Source organism: Phyllostomus discolor, chromosome 8 (assembly GCF_004126475.2).
Source record: "Phyllostomus discolor isolate MPI-MPIP mPhyDis1 chromosome 8, mPhyDis1.pri.v3, whole genome shotgun sequence".
NCBI lineage: Eukaryota > Metazoa > Chordata > Mammalia > Chiroptera > Phyllostomidae > Phyllostomus > Phyllostomus discolor.
Window position 1 is genome coordinate 75,493,452 of NC_040910.2, and position 15,299 is coordinate 75,508,750.

Sequence of the window (15,299 nt, forward strand, 5' to 3'; positions counted from 1 at the left end):
CCCCCGGGCCGGCCAGGCTCTCTTCTCTTGGAACTGTACACACAGAGACTGAGAGCAAAGACTTGGGATCTAGGTGACCTGCAACCAAACCCCAGGTCTTCAGCTTAGCCGGGCGACCTCTAGCAAGGTACCTAACCCCCTCTGGGCCTCCTCTTGCTCAAACGTGAACTGGGGGAGCACAGCCGTTCCTACCTCACGCAGCTGGGACGGGGTCCACAAATTACTCAGCTCAGTGCCCAGTGCACAGCAAGCAGGGGCAGCCACTCCTACCCTTGATAATAACAGAAGACTGACGCCTCTCTCAGGATAGTCACAGTCCCCAGCCCCAGGCGAAAAAATGCGTCCCAGGACCACTTTGCCAGGCTGCCCAGGAGGGGGAGGCCCAGGTGTCAGGAACCCAGGTAACAGGAACACATGAGGGCTCTGGTCCGGGTCAGGCCAGGTGCCACCAGGAGGAGGCTCTGATTTCAGAGGGGGACTGCCCCCCAGCCTGCCTTGGTTTCCCTCCATCATCACACTTCCTCTGCTCTAGTCACCTAGCCCACGCCTGGGCCAACACACCCCTCCCTGACCACAACCCGGGGGACCCCGGCGCATGCAGGCACTCACCGAGAAGGTAGTCTTGGTGACCTCTGTGCTGTTGTGGGAGATGCCCCCGCTGAGGCTGCCAGGGAGACCTCCGCCATGTTGCTTCTTCTGGCTGCTCACCATGGTCTCCATGGAGTGGCTGCGCACTCGGATGGCCCTCTGTGGGGATGGCAGAGGACAGGGACCTGAGAGCAGGAGCTGGACCCTTCCAAACGCCCTGCCCTCTCAGAGAGCTCTGCAGACGCAGCCCTTGGCACACGTGTGCACCCCACCCATGCACACACCCTTTCGCCCTTTCTCCCGAGAAGAGGGGGATCCTCTAATCCCTGGAGTCTACAGAGGATTTTTGCCTGCTCTAGGAGTGGACGGCTCTCTGCAGGTGGAGGTGAAGGAGGATACTAGCCAGGGAAGTCTGAGCGGTCAGTGCCCCAGGTCCCCTGCAAGGTGGACAAAGGTTATTACAGAGAGGAAAGTGGCTGGAACAGCTCACCAATCGGCATGACCCTGGTCTAGCTCTCTAAGCTGCAGCTCCCTTGCTGTAAATTGGAAATGACGAGGTCCAAGCAGCATCATTCAGCCACATCCTTCACCCCAACTTGACTCTTGTTTCCAGAAAACCAGGCACCCTGCATTTGAACACTGGGTATCCCTTCTGCTGTCACCCCAAAGTGCACCTTGCACAACTCAGTGAACTGTGGCCCAAGCTCCTCCTGATCCGTGCCCTGAGCCACTGCCCACACTCGCAGGGGCTAGGGACAATGTCAACATGAGCCTGCCAGCTGGTTCAGCTGCTGACACAGGATGTGCGTGCTCAGACACGAGGCTGGAGCCCTCAGAGGGCCCAGAGTGGCTCAGGGCACGCAGAGCCCTGTGCCCATTCAGGGCCACCAAAGAGCATAGGGCACAAAGTGCAGTGTCCCAGAAAGGACAACCGGGACAGTCAGGGGCTTGTCCCTGTGCATGCCAAGATAAGAGGGACAGTTACAATGAAGACTGCTGAGCCCACAGCAGGGACAGACCTGGGGGATGGCGGCAGCTCTCACACTGCCCTGTGGGCTTCTCACATCACTCTGGAACCTGTCCCAAGGACAGCGGTTAGAGTGAGGTGGGCACATCTCAGCGGGGGCTGAGGGAGGATTTTCCGATGCAGGAAGCCCTAGAGGATTCCACAAGGACGATGCTCCTGGTTCGGAAGGCCTTCGAAGATGACATGAGAGTTCCAGGAAGGAAGTTTCTCTCCAGGAACCCCCAAACCCCACATCACTTCCCTTTGGTCACTTAGTCAGTCACTCAACAATACGGGCAGGCAGCCAGGCATACAAAGTTCTTAGCCCCTGCATACCCTAAGTACCCAATAAATGTGGCTACTCTTACTGTTAATAACAAGCATTTGTCATGTGCTTCCCGTGTGCCCAGCACCATGCCACCAGCTGGGAGAACTGCAGGAGGGGAGCCAGAGGGGTGTGAGACATAGCCCCACCTCCCAGGAGTGTGCACATCAGCGGGGGAAATGGGACATTCCTAAAAGTAGACAGCACTAAAGGGCCCAGGCCCGTGGGGTGCTCCTGCTGTGTTAACTCGCTGTCCAGGGCCCCTGGGCCTCAGAGCCACATGCAAGGACTCTCGAATGCAAATATTACTGGTTGCTCACATACAAGTGCCATCCCATCCTGTTCCTTGCCGGCTGCCAGAGCCTCCGTCTGGTCCAACAGCCCCTCCTCCTCCACAGGACAAAGGAGTCAACCATGATCCTCTATGGCAGGCATGTAATCCGTGCCCTTGCCAGTGGAACATGAGGGGACAGCGGCTGGGGGCTTTGAGGAAAGAGTTCCTCAATGTTTCCCTAAAGAGATGTGACATGTCTGTACCTAGAGCCGCAGCCGCCCCCTTGGACTGTGAGGGATGAGGCCTGAGGGCGAAGCTGACAGGTGGGGATGACAGAGGGGAACGGGGAAGGACCTGCCTGCCGGCCCGTGGCCAGGCTGGGCCGCAAGTCACCTGGGGCCTTCTGGTCAGGTGAGCTGACAGATGTCGCTTCCTGCGTGAGCCAGTTGAGGCAGGGTGTTCTCAGAACCGCAGCTTCAGAAAACAGATGCAGCGAGACAAACGTGTGGGCACTGCTCCCATCCTCACTTGGCTCACACCCACGCATGAACACACACGCGTCTGCCTGCACGCTCCACGTGCCAGGCCACAGATTGTCCCGTGGAGGAAGCGGCCCTTCCCTCCCTTGAAGCATCGAGGGAAGAGCCTGGCCTACAGAAAGACAGGCCCAAGAAATCAGCAAGAACACTGCCCCCAGCCCAAACAGCAGACCCCGAATTCTCCAAGTTCAGGAATGACCAAGCACCACAGCCTGCTGCCTTTCTGCCCTGAGGAGGGGAGCTGGCTCGGGGGAGGGGGGCCGTTTGTAAATCTGACTTTGCTGGAAGGGAGCTCCCCGTGAATGAAGCACAGAGCCCACCAGCCCTGTCACTCATCTGACCTGGCCTGTCTGAGCCACAGACGCCCCCTCCAGGACATCAACTCTCTCTAGGCCACAGAAGAGAGTGTCCTAGCAACAGTCTCCCACAACGAGGTTGGAACAGCCAGCATGTTGTGTTCACACCACCACCCAAACCCACCAAGTCCCAGGCCCTCTGCAAAGCCCAGGGCAGGAAAGGTGCGGCGCCACCCTGAGGTGTCCATGGGTAAACGCCCAGCTTCCTTAAATGAGTCAAGTGCTCCATCGAGCGCAACACATTCCCTGGGGCCCTCCGGTGTGTCACCACCATCGTCATCAACTGTGACACGGCCATGAATCATTTATGTTCAGATGTGTTCTCTCTGTCTTTTCCCAGGAAAAACTAAACATGTGGAATGAGCACCGTGTGCTGGCATCTGGTCTGCTGAGCTCCACAGGCATGATCCCACTGAGACCCCATAACTCTGAGATGCTCAGAGGACCAACGCTGGGAGGCAAGGTCCTGAAAGGTGAGTGACGGCCCGAGGTCACACCAAAGCTAAGAGATGGAACTAGGACCCAAACCCAGCACCCTGGCTCTTGATGAAAGGGTCCCAGCAACCCAAAACTAAGTCCAGATCGAACGTACACTTCCACTGGCTGAAGGACTGAGGGTGACTAGAAACCAAGGGGTGTCAGCCTCCCTTCGAAAGAGCCCAAGTTGGAGTCCGGGAGGAGCGTTCTCCTCATGTGCCCTTGGTGCTGCCAAGGGAGTGAGTGAGTGAGGCAGGTCTGAGGGGACAGGGGGCTGACAGGGAATTCAGGGGCGTGTAGGGCTGAACCCTGGCTGTTCCCAGCGCGGTGTGTGAACCTCTCTGAGACACAGTCTCCTCGTCAGTACGACGTGGCGATAGTCCCTGCGTGAGGATGACAACTACCTGGCGTGACACCTGCTTGCTCACGGTCACCTCTCCTCCCCACTCTGAGGGACCAAAGAAGAGAATGAGGATGGCTACCTGGAAACCCTAAAGTAATGAATGATGCCCCACTTGGGCAAAATCACCTAGGGACGTGGTCTGATGTGTCGCACATTCCCTCTGGGACTGAGCTGGGCGCACTGTGTTCTCAAGTCAGGCCGGAGAGTCAGGTACCAGGTGGAGAGGGAGCAAGGGCAGCGATGTGGAAAGAGGGGGCAGGAGAGGCGCAGACGGGCACAGGGAGGGAGCCTTTGCAGGGGCATCAGGCAGCAGGGGGGCTCCCAAGAGGGGCACCTGGCCCCTCTCCTACTCGGCCCCTGCACATCCAGGCCACAGCTTGTGTCCTCTCCACCTGCACATCCCAGGGACAGGCTGCTCACTGCTCTCAGGCCTTCCTGTCCCATGGGGAAGAGTCAGGCTCTTGGAAAGGCCTTCTGTGCACTGAGCGGAAATCCTACCATTTCTAATGTCGGCATCTCAGACCCGTCCACTCCATGCCACACACAGCTATTCCTGCCTCTCCCTAGCGTCTGCTCGCCTCCCAGCTAGTCACCCCTGGCTCTGTCACCCACCCTCAGCCACCGTGGCTTCCTGGCCCTCGGCACACCTCACAACTTACCCGAGAGTGAGTTCTCCTCTGGGGGAGTGAGAAAGAGGAGTGGAGTCACTTTCTCATGGTCAGCTTGAAGCCACCTCATTTCAACTGGGGTGTGCGGACCAGTTGGCGTACCATATCTCCTCTGGGCCAACAAAAACCTCGCTTCCTTACAAATGGGTTTCGTGAGTTGTTTCAATTTAGCAAATTCAACTCGAGGATGACCACCGAGGAGGACATGTGACCATGTGAGCCCTAGCAGGGGTGTCCAACCTTTTGGCGTCTCTGGGCCACACTGGAAGAAGAGTTGTCTTGGGCCACACATTAAATACATTGTGACACATAATCACCAAAAAATCTCATAATGTTTTATGTAAATTTACTATTTTGTGTTGGCTCACATTCACAGACACACCTGTGGCATAGAGGCAGGGGGCCCTCAGAGAGAAAGATGCTAATTTTTTGCTCACTGTGATGGCCCCTAACCAGGAAGTACTCTGAGGTCCAAAACAGGAACTTCTTTCCCACTAACAGCACAAATAAAGGAGGGAGGCCGACCAGAGAAGGAAATATTCCTCCCATCTTTAGGACAGATGATTGTTCTACGCTGCCCCTGCCTGCAGGTACTCTGCCCAGATAGCTGCAGCCGGGCGCTCCTCTCCTGCCACTAGGGGTCAGGGCAGACCCACACATCAACCTCCACAGCCTGCAAAGGCTAGGAGAAATTCACTTGACAGCTCCCTGTTTTAGGTGGTCCAAGTTCAGAGGCTGCTGGGTGACCTTCACCTCCCAGGCCCGCCAGTGCCCCTGCTGCATGATGAGTTGAACAGAGGGTTGGGCTGGCTCAGGACTTCTCAAAATGTGCCTCACACGTGCTTTATATGTTGGGACCTCAAGCAGCATCGCTTTTTCATTTCATTAGGGACCAACAAAAACATCAACAGCTGGCAGTGGCTGCGAGTGGCATTTGAGAACAACAGTCTAGAGATTGATATTTTCCCAATGTGAGTAATATGCAGATCCCTTATAAAGAAAACCCTTCTGGCAAGACTCCAGGAATATGTCCATAGACACCCCCCAACCCCAGAGCAACCTGCCTACTCACTCATGTATTTCAATTGTGAGTTTCACTGCAGAAGTTTAGTCTCTATGATTAGAAATATATTTTTTATATCACCCACTAAGTAAAAATGCACAACTTACAAGTGTAGAACTGGCAGGTTCTTGAGAATACCACCAAGCACCTGCTCAGAAGCAGGTCCAGTTGGCATAAACCAACTGTTCCATTTCTCATGGAGAAATGCTGACGTGGACAGCCAGGGGAATGGAAGATGGATGGGGAGAAGAGCTATTCCCAGTGGTGGGAGGAGCCAGGAGCACAGGCTGGGGCCGTGAGGGGCTGCCTCCCAGCAGGGGGGCGAAGGGTCCCTGCACTGCAGGGTGGGGGAGGGCGGTCACAAAGGCAGGGATGGACAGCTGAGAGTGCGTTCAGCCCTGGGAACCCTCAGTTATGTTCCCATGCACATGCGAGATGAGAACTGGGACAGGAAGGAGAGAAAACATTCAACTTTTCTTCCTGGAGTCATCTCAAGTACCACTTCTTGTAAGAAGGATGTTGTGGAAGTCTGGATAAGAAACCCCAAGAGGAATGTCAATAATTGAAACCACAGCACCACCCAAGGTGCCTAGGAAGAAATACCAAAACTGGAGACAGTTTCCTGAGCCGGGGCAGACCCCAGGCCTGGCCATAGGCAAGGCCCAAACACCAGAATCCCTGGACTCCACCGCCTGGGACACCTGAAGGCAATGATGGAATGGAAGGGGCAAGAGAGCTGGGTTCCCCAGGGGGGAGGGGAAAGAGCTGCTCACGACCGCAGAGCTCTGAAAGTTTGCTCTGTGCGAGATCCCACGGACTAGAACAGTCCCCTCCCTCACCCCACAGCACCCCCTGGGACACAGGTGTGGAAGTCAAATGTAGAAGCGGGTGTCCAGCTTACAGCTGGAAGGGTCCAGGGTCAAAAAGAAAAACAGCCCAGATTACTGGGTCAAAGACAAGAAATGACAAAGTCCGGAAGCATCTCCCTCTCTTGGCAACTCCTCCAGTCAGACACGCTGGAGTCGGTCCAGAGGCAGGGATTGGAACGCAGCCTTGGGGTCATTCCCCTTTCTACCCACAACTGGAGGGAGCTGCTGGGCCGTTTTATCCACAGGGCACCATGGACAGAGTGTCCACAGCCTACAAGCTTTTCCAGGTTGTAAAAGTATTGTAAATGTGAAAAAAAACATTGTTAACTCCAAAGTACAGAAAGCAACCTGCAAAACTGAATGCAGCAACTGTTTCCTTAGATGTCTGCAGTCCGCTGCAGCTCACGTCATGTATAAATCACATTTACTGCGGGACCCAGGCACACTCCACAGGCTTGCTGTGATGTAGGGCGGAGCCTACAGCAGTTTTCCTACTCACCTGGTCTCACTTTCACCTGCCCCCTGCTGGGCTAGCTGACCTGGCTCCCTCTCTCCTCCCCTGTCCCTCTTCTCCCTTGGCCCCCTTTCCTCTCGACCTCTCAGTTTCTCCTGTTTCACCCTGGCTGCCACTGTCCATCAGGGCGGAAACAGATGCCCCAGGAATCTCCCACCAGCCTGGACAAGCATCCCGGCTCCTGCCCGCACCCTGGTGAGGAATCCTGGCAGCTGGCCCTCAGGGCCAGCGGGGCCCCGCCCTGCCCTCTGTGCCTGGCCTGGCAGCGAGGGACAGACCCCAGGCTTGCCCGGGCCAGGCTAGCACAGGTGGAATCTTAACTGAGTCGGGAACTGGGAGGCCTCGCAGTGGTCCTTAGGAACACAGGCTTCGGAATGCGGCAGACACAGACTCTGGTATCTGTGGGTGACTTGGGACAAATTACTGTGTCTCTTTGAGTCTCAGCTTCCTCACATGTAAAATTATGCTCATAATTAGTAAAACTGGGTATGAATTATTATGCCAAAATGACCATACCCATAATAATGGCCTTACCCACGGGGCACAGAGGCAGAAATAATGTGTGTTACATGTTCACTTTACAAGACAATAACAACAGCACCACCTTCCCTGGCTCTTTAGTTGTCCCAGGCCACGTGCCCTCCTCCAGGCTATTTCACTGAATCTCCCAACAACCCTAAAATAGAAGTCCCATTATCAGCCCTGAGCCATCCATGAGAAAACTGAAGCCTCGAGACCTTCGAGACCGTGCCCAGGATCACACAGCTGGGATTCTAACATAGGCAGGTGGAACCCTCACCCCACACACTGTCCACGGAACAGCAGCTTTATAAACCCTTCTGCAAAGAGCAGTTCAGCAGAACACTGACCTATGGACCAGAAAACCTGGGTTCGAAACAAGGCTTTACCTCTAAGTAGGTACAAGGCTTTGAGCATTCCTGAGGCCTCTTGTCCTGCCCCCTTGTGTGTAAGCAAAATAACAAGATCAGTTGTGACAACCGCAGGGTGACAGCCAGGCTCAGATCAGATGCTGGAGGTAAGTGCTGTCTGGACCAACAAGCACTTGGCAAGCACGTGACAGTGAGCCATTTTTACACCATGCAAGTGAAGTGGCTGTCCCAGCTCCACTTGAATACTTCCAGGGACAGGGAACTCACTACTTCTTTTAGTAGCTCATTCTGCTTAGAAAGTTCTTCCCTTTGCAGGGTTCATGGGGACTTGCCTCTAACTCCATCACACTGGCCCTGGCAGGTCCTCCAGTGTCCTGCCAGCTGGGAAACATCCTTGCAGTACCCCACACTGGCTGCAGAAGACACCTAGGACTTGTGTCCTTGCTCCTGTCATTCTGTCCTGGCACCCTGACCACAGAGGGAGGCAGATGGAAGCGATAATGCACTTGGTTTGCACTGGCTCCTCTCTGCTCTTTCCCAGTCCCTACCTGTCAACCTCCTGGCCAGGAAGAGATAACCTAGATCGAGGAAGAATGTGGAGGATGCAGCAGACACCGTTGGCTGCTCCTACCACTCACACTTCCTGATGCCCTGCTCTCTGAAAACACCTGTACTGCCCCTGCTGGTCCTGCAGCCTCTGGCTGGCACTTGAGCCCTGGGTTAGGGTCATGTGGACCTTGCCCTCTTCCCTTGTTCGTCCCAACCCTCCCTGTCACAGCAATCCTCAGCCACTCTTGTGCTCGTACCTTAAAAGACTCCAGGAATCCCCCATGGCTCCCATTCTCAAACTTGTCCTCTTCTGGGCCCAGTCCCAGCATGACCTGTGTGCGTGCATGGAGCTCATCGTGAAGGTTGTCCAAGAGGGCGGCCCTCGTCCGGTCCTGCAAGGGAAGAGGGTGGAGTCATGGAGCTGGCACTGAGAACAGAGCAGGCACCCACTCCGTGGGGGCTCCAGACACCTGGCCTAAGGGCTGCTATTCTGGCCAACTGCATCTTGGTGATGGTGTGGGCCTGGGGTCAGGCTGGGCTCCACCCTCACAAATGTTGCAACTGATACCACAGCTCCATGCCCAGCCCTCTGCTCTCTTCCCTCTGCTCCTTCTCCCCAGGCCATCCCACCCTCCCAGCTCTACCCTGCTGACTCCCAGTTCCTATCTGTACCCCAAGCTCCACAGCCATGTACCCAATGACCCACTGCTCCTCTCCATCCCAGTGTCACTCCAGAGCAATGCATGCAACCTCCAGGGGGCACTATTCACCCAGACAAGAACTAGCCCTTGCAGCAACCAGGCCTTTGCAGGCACCTCCAGATCAGCAGGTCCTGACAGCTCATCTCCCAGTGGTCCCCATGTCAGCAGAGAACCCAAGCTAAAGCCACCCCACAATTCTACTTCCCCCTGCCCTTTATATAGAAGTCCATCAAGTCTTCCTGATGGACCCGAAATCATCTCCTCCTACACCTGGTGTAAGCAAGCTGCCACCGTGCCCCTTGAACTCCTGTAACAGCTTCTAACTGGCCACCCTTCCTGCCCTCCCCCCTTTCACCCTGTCCTCCCCACCACTAGCATCTGATGTGCACATCAAACATCACCCTCCTGCTCAGTCCTTTAACAGGGCTCGTCACCTCTAGCTCAAAACCCTTCTTCCCATGGCCCAACCAACATCTCCAGCTGAAGTCCCCACCCGTCTGTTCCCCACAAGTCCCTCTCAGGCCGCTGGAGCTCCCTCACAGAGCCATGCTCTGATCTGCTCTGATTCTTTGCTCTTGCTGTTTTCCATGCCCAGAATAACACCACCTCCCCTTCCCTCCTAGCAAAAGGCTCATCAGATATCCAGGTTTGGCAGTGCAAGGGGCGCCTCCTCCAAGAAGCCTTCCCTGAACCCATCCTAGTCCCCCATAGGCTGAAGCAGTCACAGCACCTGCTGGCCTCCATCGCAGCCCAGTGCTGGCAAACTTACAATACCTGTCTGGTAATGGCTCCTCCCACCAGCCTGTGAGCTCTCTAAGGACAGAAGCTGAGTCTTATTTACATCCAGGAAACAGAATGAAGCCTGGCACACAGTAGGTGCTCAATTAACAATTGGTGAATAGTTGACTAGACCTGAAGTTTGGGCTTAGTTTCCACAAGAATTAAGAGTTACTGTATCAGCACAGGGCTGAAGACTTACAGGGGCATAGACAATGCTCCCCGCCTTGAACAGCCCCAGGAACAGAGACCCTAGCAGCCACCGGCCAGCAGGAGGACAGAGGGAAGACCAGCAGAGACCACGCTCACCTCCAGCTTTGCAAACTTGTCCGACTTGCAGCAAGCGTTCTCTGCGTTGGTGAGCTTCGTGAGCAGAAACTCCCTGAACTCCGGGCCCTGGAACAGACCAGAAGCCCAGAACTCTCTCAGCCTCGTAATGGGAAGGCAGAACAGGGCATCCAGGAGAGCTCCTGAAAATCCCTTCTGACATTTGATCATTTTTAGCCCAGGCCAAGCCCGCCTGCTAAGATACCAACACGGACACCAGCTTCCCTGGTCTCGGGAAATCAACCCTCCACACCCAGTACTGTTCCTGTGACTGGAGGCAATTTTTGCCCAGGGCTCCCAGGACTGCAGCATGGCATAAAAATGCTTCTTTCAGCAGAAATTCAAACATCCTCACAGGAGACCCTGTGCAAGGCCAGGCTGGCAGCAGGAGAGGTGAGGAGAGACCCCAAGTAAGGAGATCTCCACCCCTGCTGATAAAGGCCCTGCTGGTGTTCCCAGCCCAGGCTCAGCCCCACCCCCACCACTGCCATTCGGGGACGGGGACCCAGAGTCTTGGACATGAAGGAGCAGGAAGGAGGGCGTCTCACCTTCTGGAAAACAGGGGGGCTCGGTAGAGGTGGGCCGAAGGCAGGCACGTCTTCCCTTGCAGTGACCGAGACCTGAAACAGGGTCTCCGTGTGGGCGAGGAGGGAAGAGACCCAACCCAAGGGCTGTAACGCACTCCACGTGTGCCATGCCCTGGCCCCAGGGGAGCCCTGCTTCCCATGACAGATCTCCTCTCCTCCCTCCCCCCTTGCCCCTGTGAGCCATCACCAGCAGGGCTCCCTGGGGCGGGGGGGGGGGGGGGGGGGGCGGTTCCCAGCAGTGGGGCTGGATGGCATGGAACCATCCCCATGCTCCCATCTGCACTGCTGGAGGCCAGAAGCAAGTCTGGCAAGATGACTAAACAGGGCTGAGGAGCAGCCTGGGACCCTAACTCCAGCGCAGAACAAGTGGATTATCTCGTGACTGCAGTGGATTGGGATGCTCAGCCTCCGGAGAAGGCACAGTGAGAATTATTAGCCCGGTTTCACTGATCAGGAAACAGATGTCCAGAGTCCTGAAGTGGTCCCCAAAGTACCCAGGTGATTAGCCAGAGATGAACAGAATCCAGATGCTGCTCTTGGGTTCTTCCCCACAACACTGACTCCCAAACCTGGTCACACTTCGAGTGTTTGGAAAACAAATGCCAACTGCATGGGCTCCACCCCAAGCCTCCTGAATCTGCAGCTCTGAGGCAGAGCCAGGAATCTGCAGCTATTAAATGGGCCTGAGAGCTTCTGCGCAGTGGGCGGACTAGTGTTTGGAAGCCCTGACCCCACACACAGGGTCAGTCAGTCTGGGTAAGGCTTAAACTAACAGTGCAGGGCCCAGGCTGGGAATTGGGGGTAGAGGACATCAAGGTGTGTGCTGCATGCTGCAGAGGGGTGTACCAGGCTCAGGGTGAGGGGAGGAACGTGTGCACCTCTGGCCAGCCTGGGGAGGCATGAATGAATGGAGTGAGAGCCCCAAGGGGCTCTGCGTGGGGTCTCCCTGGCCTGGGACAGGTCCCACACTCCATCTCCCCCCTGTATGCAGGTGCCCTGGTTTCACCCATTCTCAGGCCGTGAGGCCGCAGGCCTCTCTGGGGACTCTGCCCTCTCTCCCCCTTCCCCAGGCGGGCAGCCGCTGACGTGAGCCTGGCCCTGGCACACCGCCAGCTGCCTGGCCTGTGAAGTAGGGCAGATGCTGAGAGTCAGCCAGAGCGGGTGAGCAGGCAGCTCGGAGCCAGGCCAAGGAAAGGCCCCACCAGGGTCTGGAAGGGAAGGGAGAGGGGTGGTCTTACCCAGCTCAAGTCTCTCTCTGCCTGAGCCCGAGCTGTCTTCAGGGCCCAGACTGCAGTGACCACAGTCAGGAACCAGGGTAGGTTTGGCTGCCATGACTTCAGGCTGGTTCCAGCGACCAAACACAGGCCCCCACCCCCACCCACCATGCACCCATGGCACCAGTCAAGAATTCCACCCACAGAGCCAGCATCTGGGGAGAGGGTGGTGAGAAGGCCCCTGACGGGCTTCCGTCTGGGACAGGGCCAGAGGCCAGGCCTGGCCCCACCCTCTTCCCACCGTGACACCCCACCCCCCCTCCCCACCCCCACCCTGTCTCAGCCCGCACCACAGTGGGCGGTGCTGGCTGAAGTGTCTGTCCACGTTCTTAAATCCAGCGAGTGTCCCAGACAGACACGTCCACCACAGCAGTCACGAAAGCAGGGGACAGGATCCTTTCTTGTGACAGCCCCATTCATCTTCTGTCCCCATTGTGTTCCCTCCGCTGACCCCTTTCCAGCAAAGTGCGGAGCCTTTGTTGTTCCCTCCTCTAGGGGACGGTTGGGTTGCTGGGCTGAAAGCAGAAGCTGCCTGGAAGCAGCCCCACCTTCCTGTTTTCTAAACGCAGTGCAGGCGGCCCAGCAGGGGCCGGAGCAGGGCTGAGAGGCAGCAGAGCACCAGGGAAGAGGGGAGGCTGGAAAGTGGAAGGAGGCTGGGGACACGTGAGTGATGAGGAGGAGGCACCAGGACTCGGGAACCACGCAGGAAGTGCCTGAGGGTGACCTCAGGCAGAGAGAGGAGGGAGTCCTGGTGAAGGCTCAGACGGCTCAGTGAGGACAACCACAGGCAGATCTGGACAAGGACACCAGCTCCACCGCTTTTGTGGCCTCAGGCCTTAAGTGACATAAGCTCTCTGCCTCAACGTCCTGAATTTCTCTGCCTAAAACAGTGCTAAAGAGAGGCCCTGCCTGGCCTGGAGCTTGTGAGGATTCAAAAAGACTGTGTTTTTAGGGGCCTAGCCCAGTGCCTGGCATGGAGCCAGCACCCAGGGAGGGCCAACCACTGTCACCCAGTCCTTTTTTTTTTTTACTTTCTCTATTAATGTACACCTAATAAAGGACACCTGGAATACTACAGCATTCCCCCAAGCCACGTCTTAATCCATCTCTCTCGCTCACACACACACACACACACACACTCTCTCTCTCTCTCTCTCTCTCTCTCTCTCTCCCTCTCTCTCTCCCTCAACTCCCCCTCTATCCACTCCCGAGCATCTCAGGGCAGGAAGGAACTCAGAGGCTGTCTATTCTGGCTTCCTCCTCTCACACAGACAGAATCAGGAGCCCAGAGGGGGAAGAAACTAGCCCAAGGGTAAACAGAAGTCAGAGGCAGGCCAAGAACAGGACCCTTTCCTGCACCCCCTCCTTTTCTTCCCTTCCCTTTCCTATTGTTTGTCCTCCCCAGTGGGGGCTTCCCAGGGCATTGCTGAGCCCCTGGGAAACCTCCCTCACCCTCCTTTTCTTTGTTTTAAGATGTATTCATTTTTACACAGAGGGAAGGGAGGGAGAATGAGAGGGAGGGAAACATCAGTGTGTGGTTGACTCTCATGCGCCCCCTACTAGGGACCTGGCCTGCAACCCAGGCATGTGCCCTGACTGGGAATTAAACCTGCGACCCTTTGGTTCACAGGCCGGCACTCAATCCACTGAGCCACAACTGCCAGGGCCCTCCTTTTCCATAGCCTCTAAGCCTGCAAGGGTCAGCTAAGGTCTTATTTCACCCTGGGCCCCCTGAGGGATCTAACTAGGTCCCCCTTGGTCACCAGGGTTACTGCTGGGGGTGTAGATGAACAGAGGTTTGGGGAGACCTTGGAAAGTGGGGCTCCCTCCCTGTCCCCTGCCTCCCTGGTCCCCATTCACAGGGCTTATCCTCCAACCTTGATGTTTTCCTGACAGGTGGGGCCCAAGATCCCATATCCCAGAGGCAGCCTGGCTCTTCCTGGGGGTCCACTTCTCTGCTTCCCGACACCTCTCAGGAAAGTGCTTTCACCTGGGCCATAGTCTGTGGCTGGGAAGACTTGGTAAAGACTTCTAGCATCAAAGCAGGAGGTGGGGTGCTGATTTGTCAGCCTCTCATTTTTCCCTGTATAGTTCCACACTGCTAAGTTCTTGGGAAAGCAGAGAAGCCAGTTAGTTGAGCTCCATTTTCTATCAGAAACTAAAAGCTAATGCTCAATGTCCACAAAAGGCCACATTCTTCTGGCAGAGGCCCAGCAGACAAACCACACACTCGTACACGACTGCCTGGTCGGGTCAGGGAGCCCCCCATCACACCACTTTACTTTGGGGGTCCTGATCAATAGCTCTCTGCCTCTATTGGCTGCTGGAAGAACCGGCTGGCTGCTTGGGTGGCCCAGTGGCTCAGCTGCACTCAGTGGCTCTTTTGTCTCTTCCCTACAGGCTGGTTCTGTATGTCACTGCCATGGGCCCCACCCCTGGCACACAGGAGGCACTGAATGAATGAAATGCTTCCACCAACAAATCCAGCAGCTGTTTGAAATGAATGCCGACTCTGGTCGAAGCAGGTGAGCCCATAGCCTTCAAGGAAATGCCCAAACCATGCTCCAGGAAAATGCCAAGGAAATGCTCCTCTTAAGTTTTCAGCTAAAACTGCTCAGTGACAGAGAAACATGAATATGAACATGGGCACGGAAAGAAATCAGCTCTCTTTCGTAAAAACAGGAGAGAGGTCAGGGGGCGGTTTGAAACCTCATACTTGGACTTAAAGTTGATGTGTACTTTGCACTTAATATATCTGAGTTTGTACGGATATGACAATTATATGACATCATTTTCTTTTCCCAAAATCTTCAAGCCAAACAGATACTTCATGCAGATGGCCGTGACGCGCCAGAGCTTCGCAAGCCCCAGAACCGTCGCTGGCCCATCATCATACAGGAGATGTGTTCAGGTCTCAGAGTTTCCCATTAGCAATGACAGGCTGGTCCCCCTCTCCCTCTGACAGCAGTCCCTAGCACTGTGGGGAGCAGGTGGCCCTCTGAGAACCTGAGCTACGGCCTCTCCCCCTAGAACATGCAAAGAAGCACATACACTCAACACGCACCTGCAGGGGGTTCAAAGACTATAGAACATCCACCCTAGGAACCCTGCT

At 55.8% G+C, this 15,299-nt stretch overlaps 1 protein-coding gene across 8 annotated transcripts in view; it reads right to left on the reverse strand.

Annotated features, from left to right (window-relative positions):
* The window catches only part of RAP1GAP2 (RAP1 GTPase activating protein 2), a 194,402-nt gene that overhangs the window by 13,629 nt on the left and 165,474 nt on the right, over window positions 1-15,299 (reverse strand). For all 8 annotated transcript variants that reach the window (XR_004904796.1, XM_028520082.2, XM_036033276.1 and 5 more), the window contains 4 exons: window positions 10,875-10,946; window positions 10,309-10,395; window positions 8,779-8,913; window positions 610-747 (listed from right to left, as the gene is read on the reverse strand). Coding sequence is in view for 7 of the 8 variants with exons in the window: in XM_028520082.2 (XP_028375883.1) it covers window positions 610-747; window positions 8,779-8,913; window positions 10,309-10,395; window positions 10,875-10,946 (432 nt within the window). In the remaining variant the exon portion in view is untranslated. The remainder of the gene's footprint in view (window positions 1-609; window positions 748-8,778; window positions 8,914-10,308; window positions 10,396-10,874; window positions 10,947-15,299) is intronic.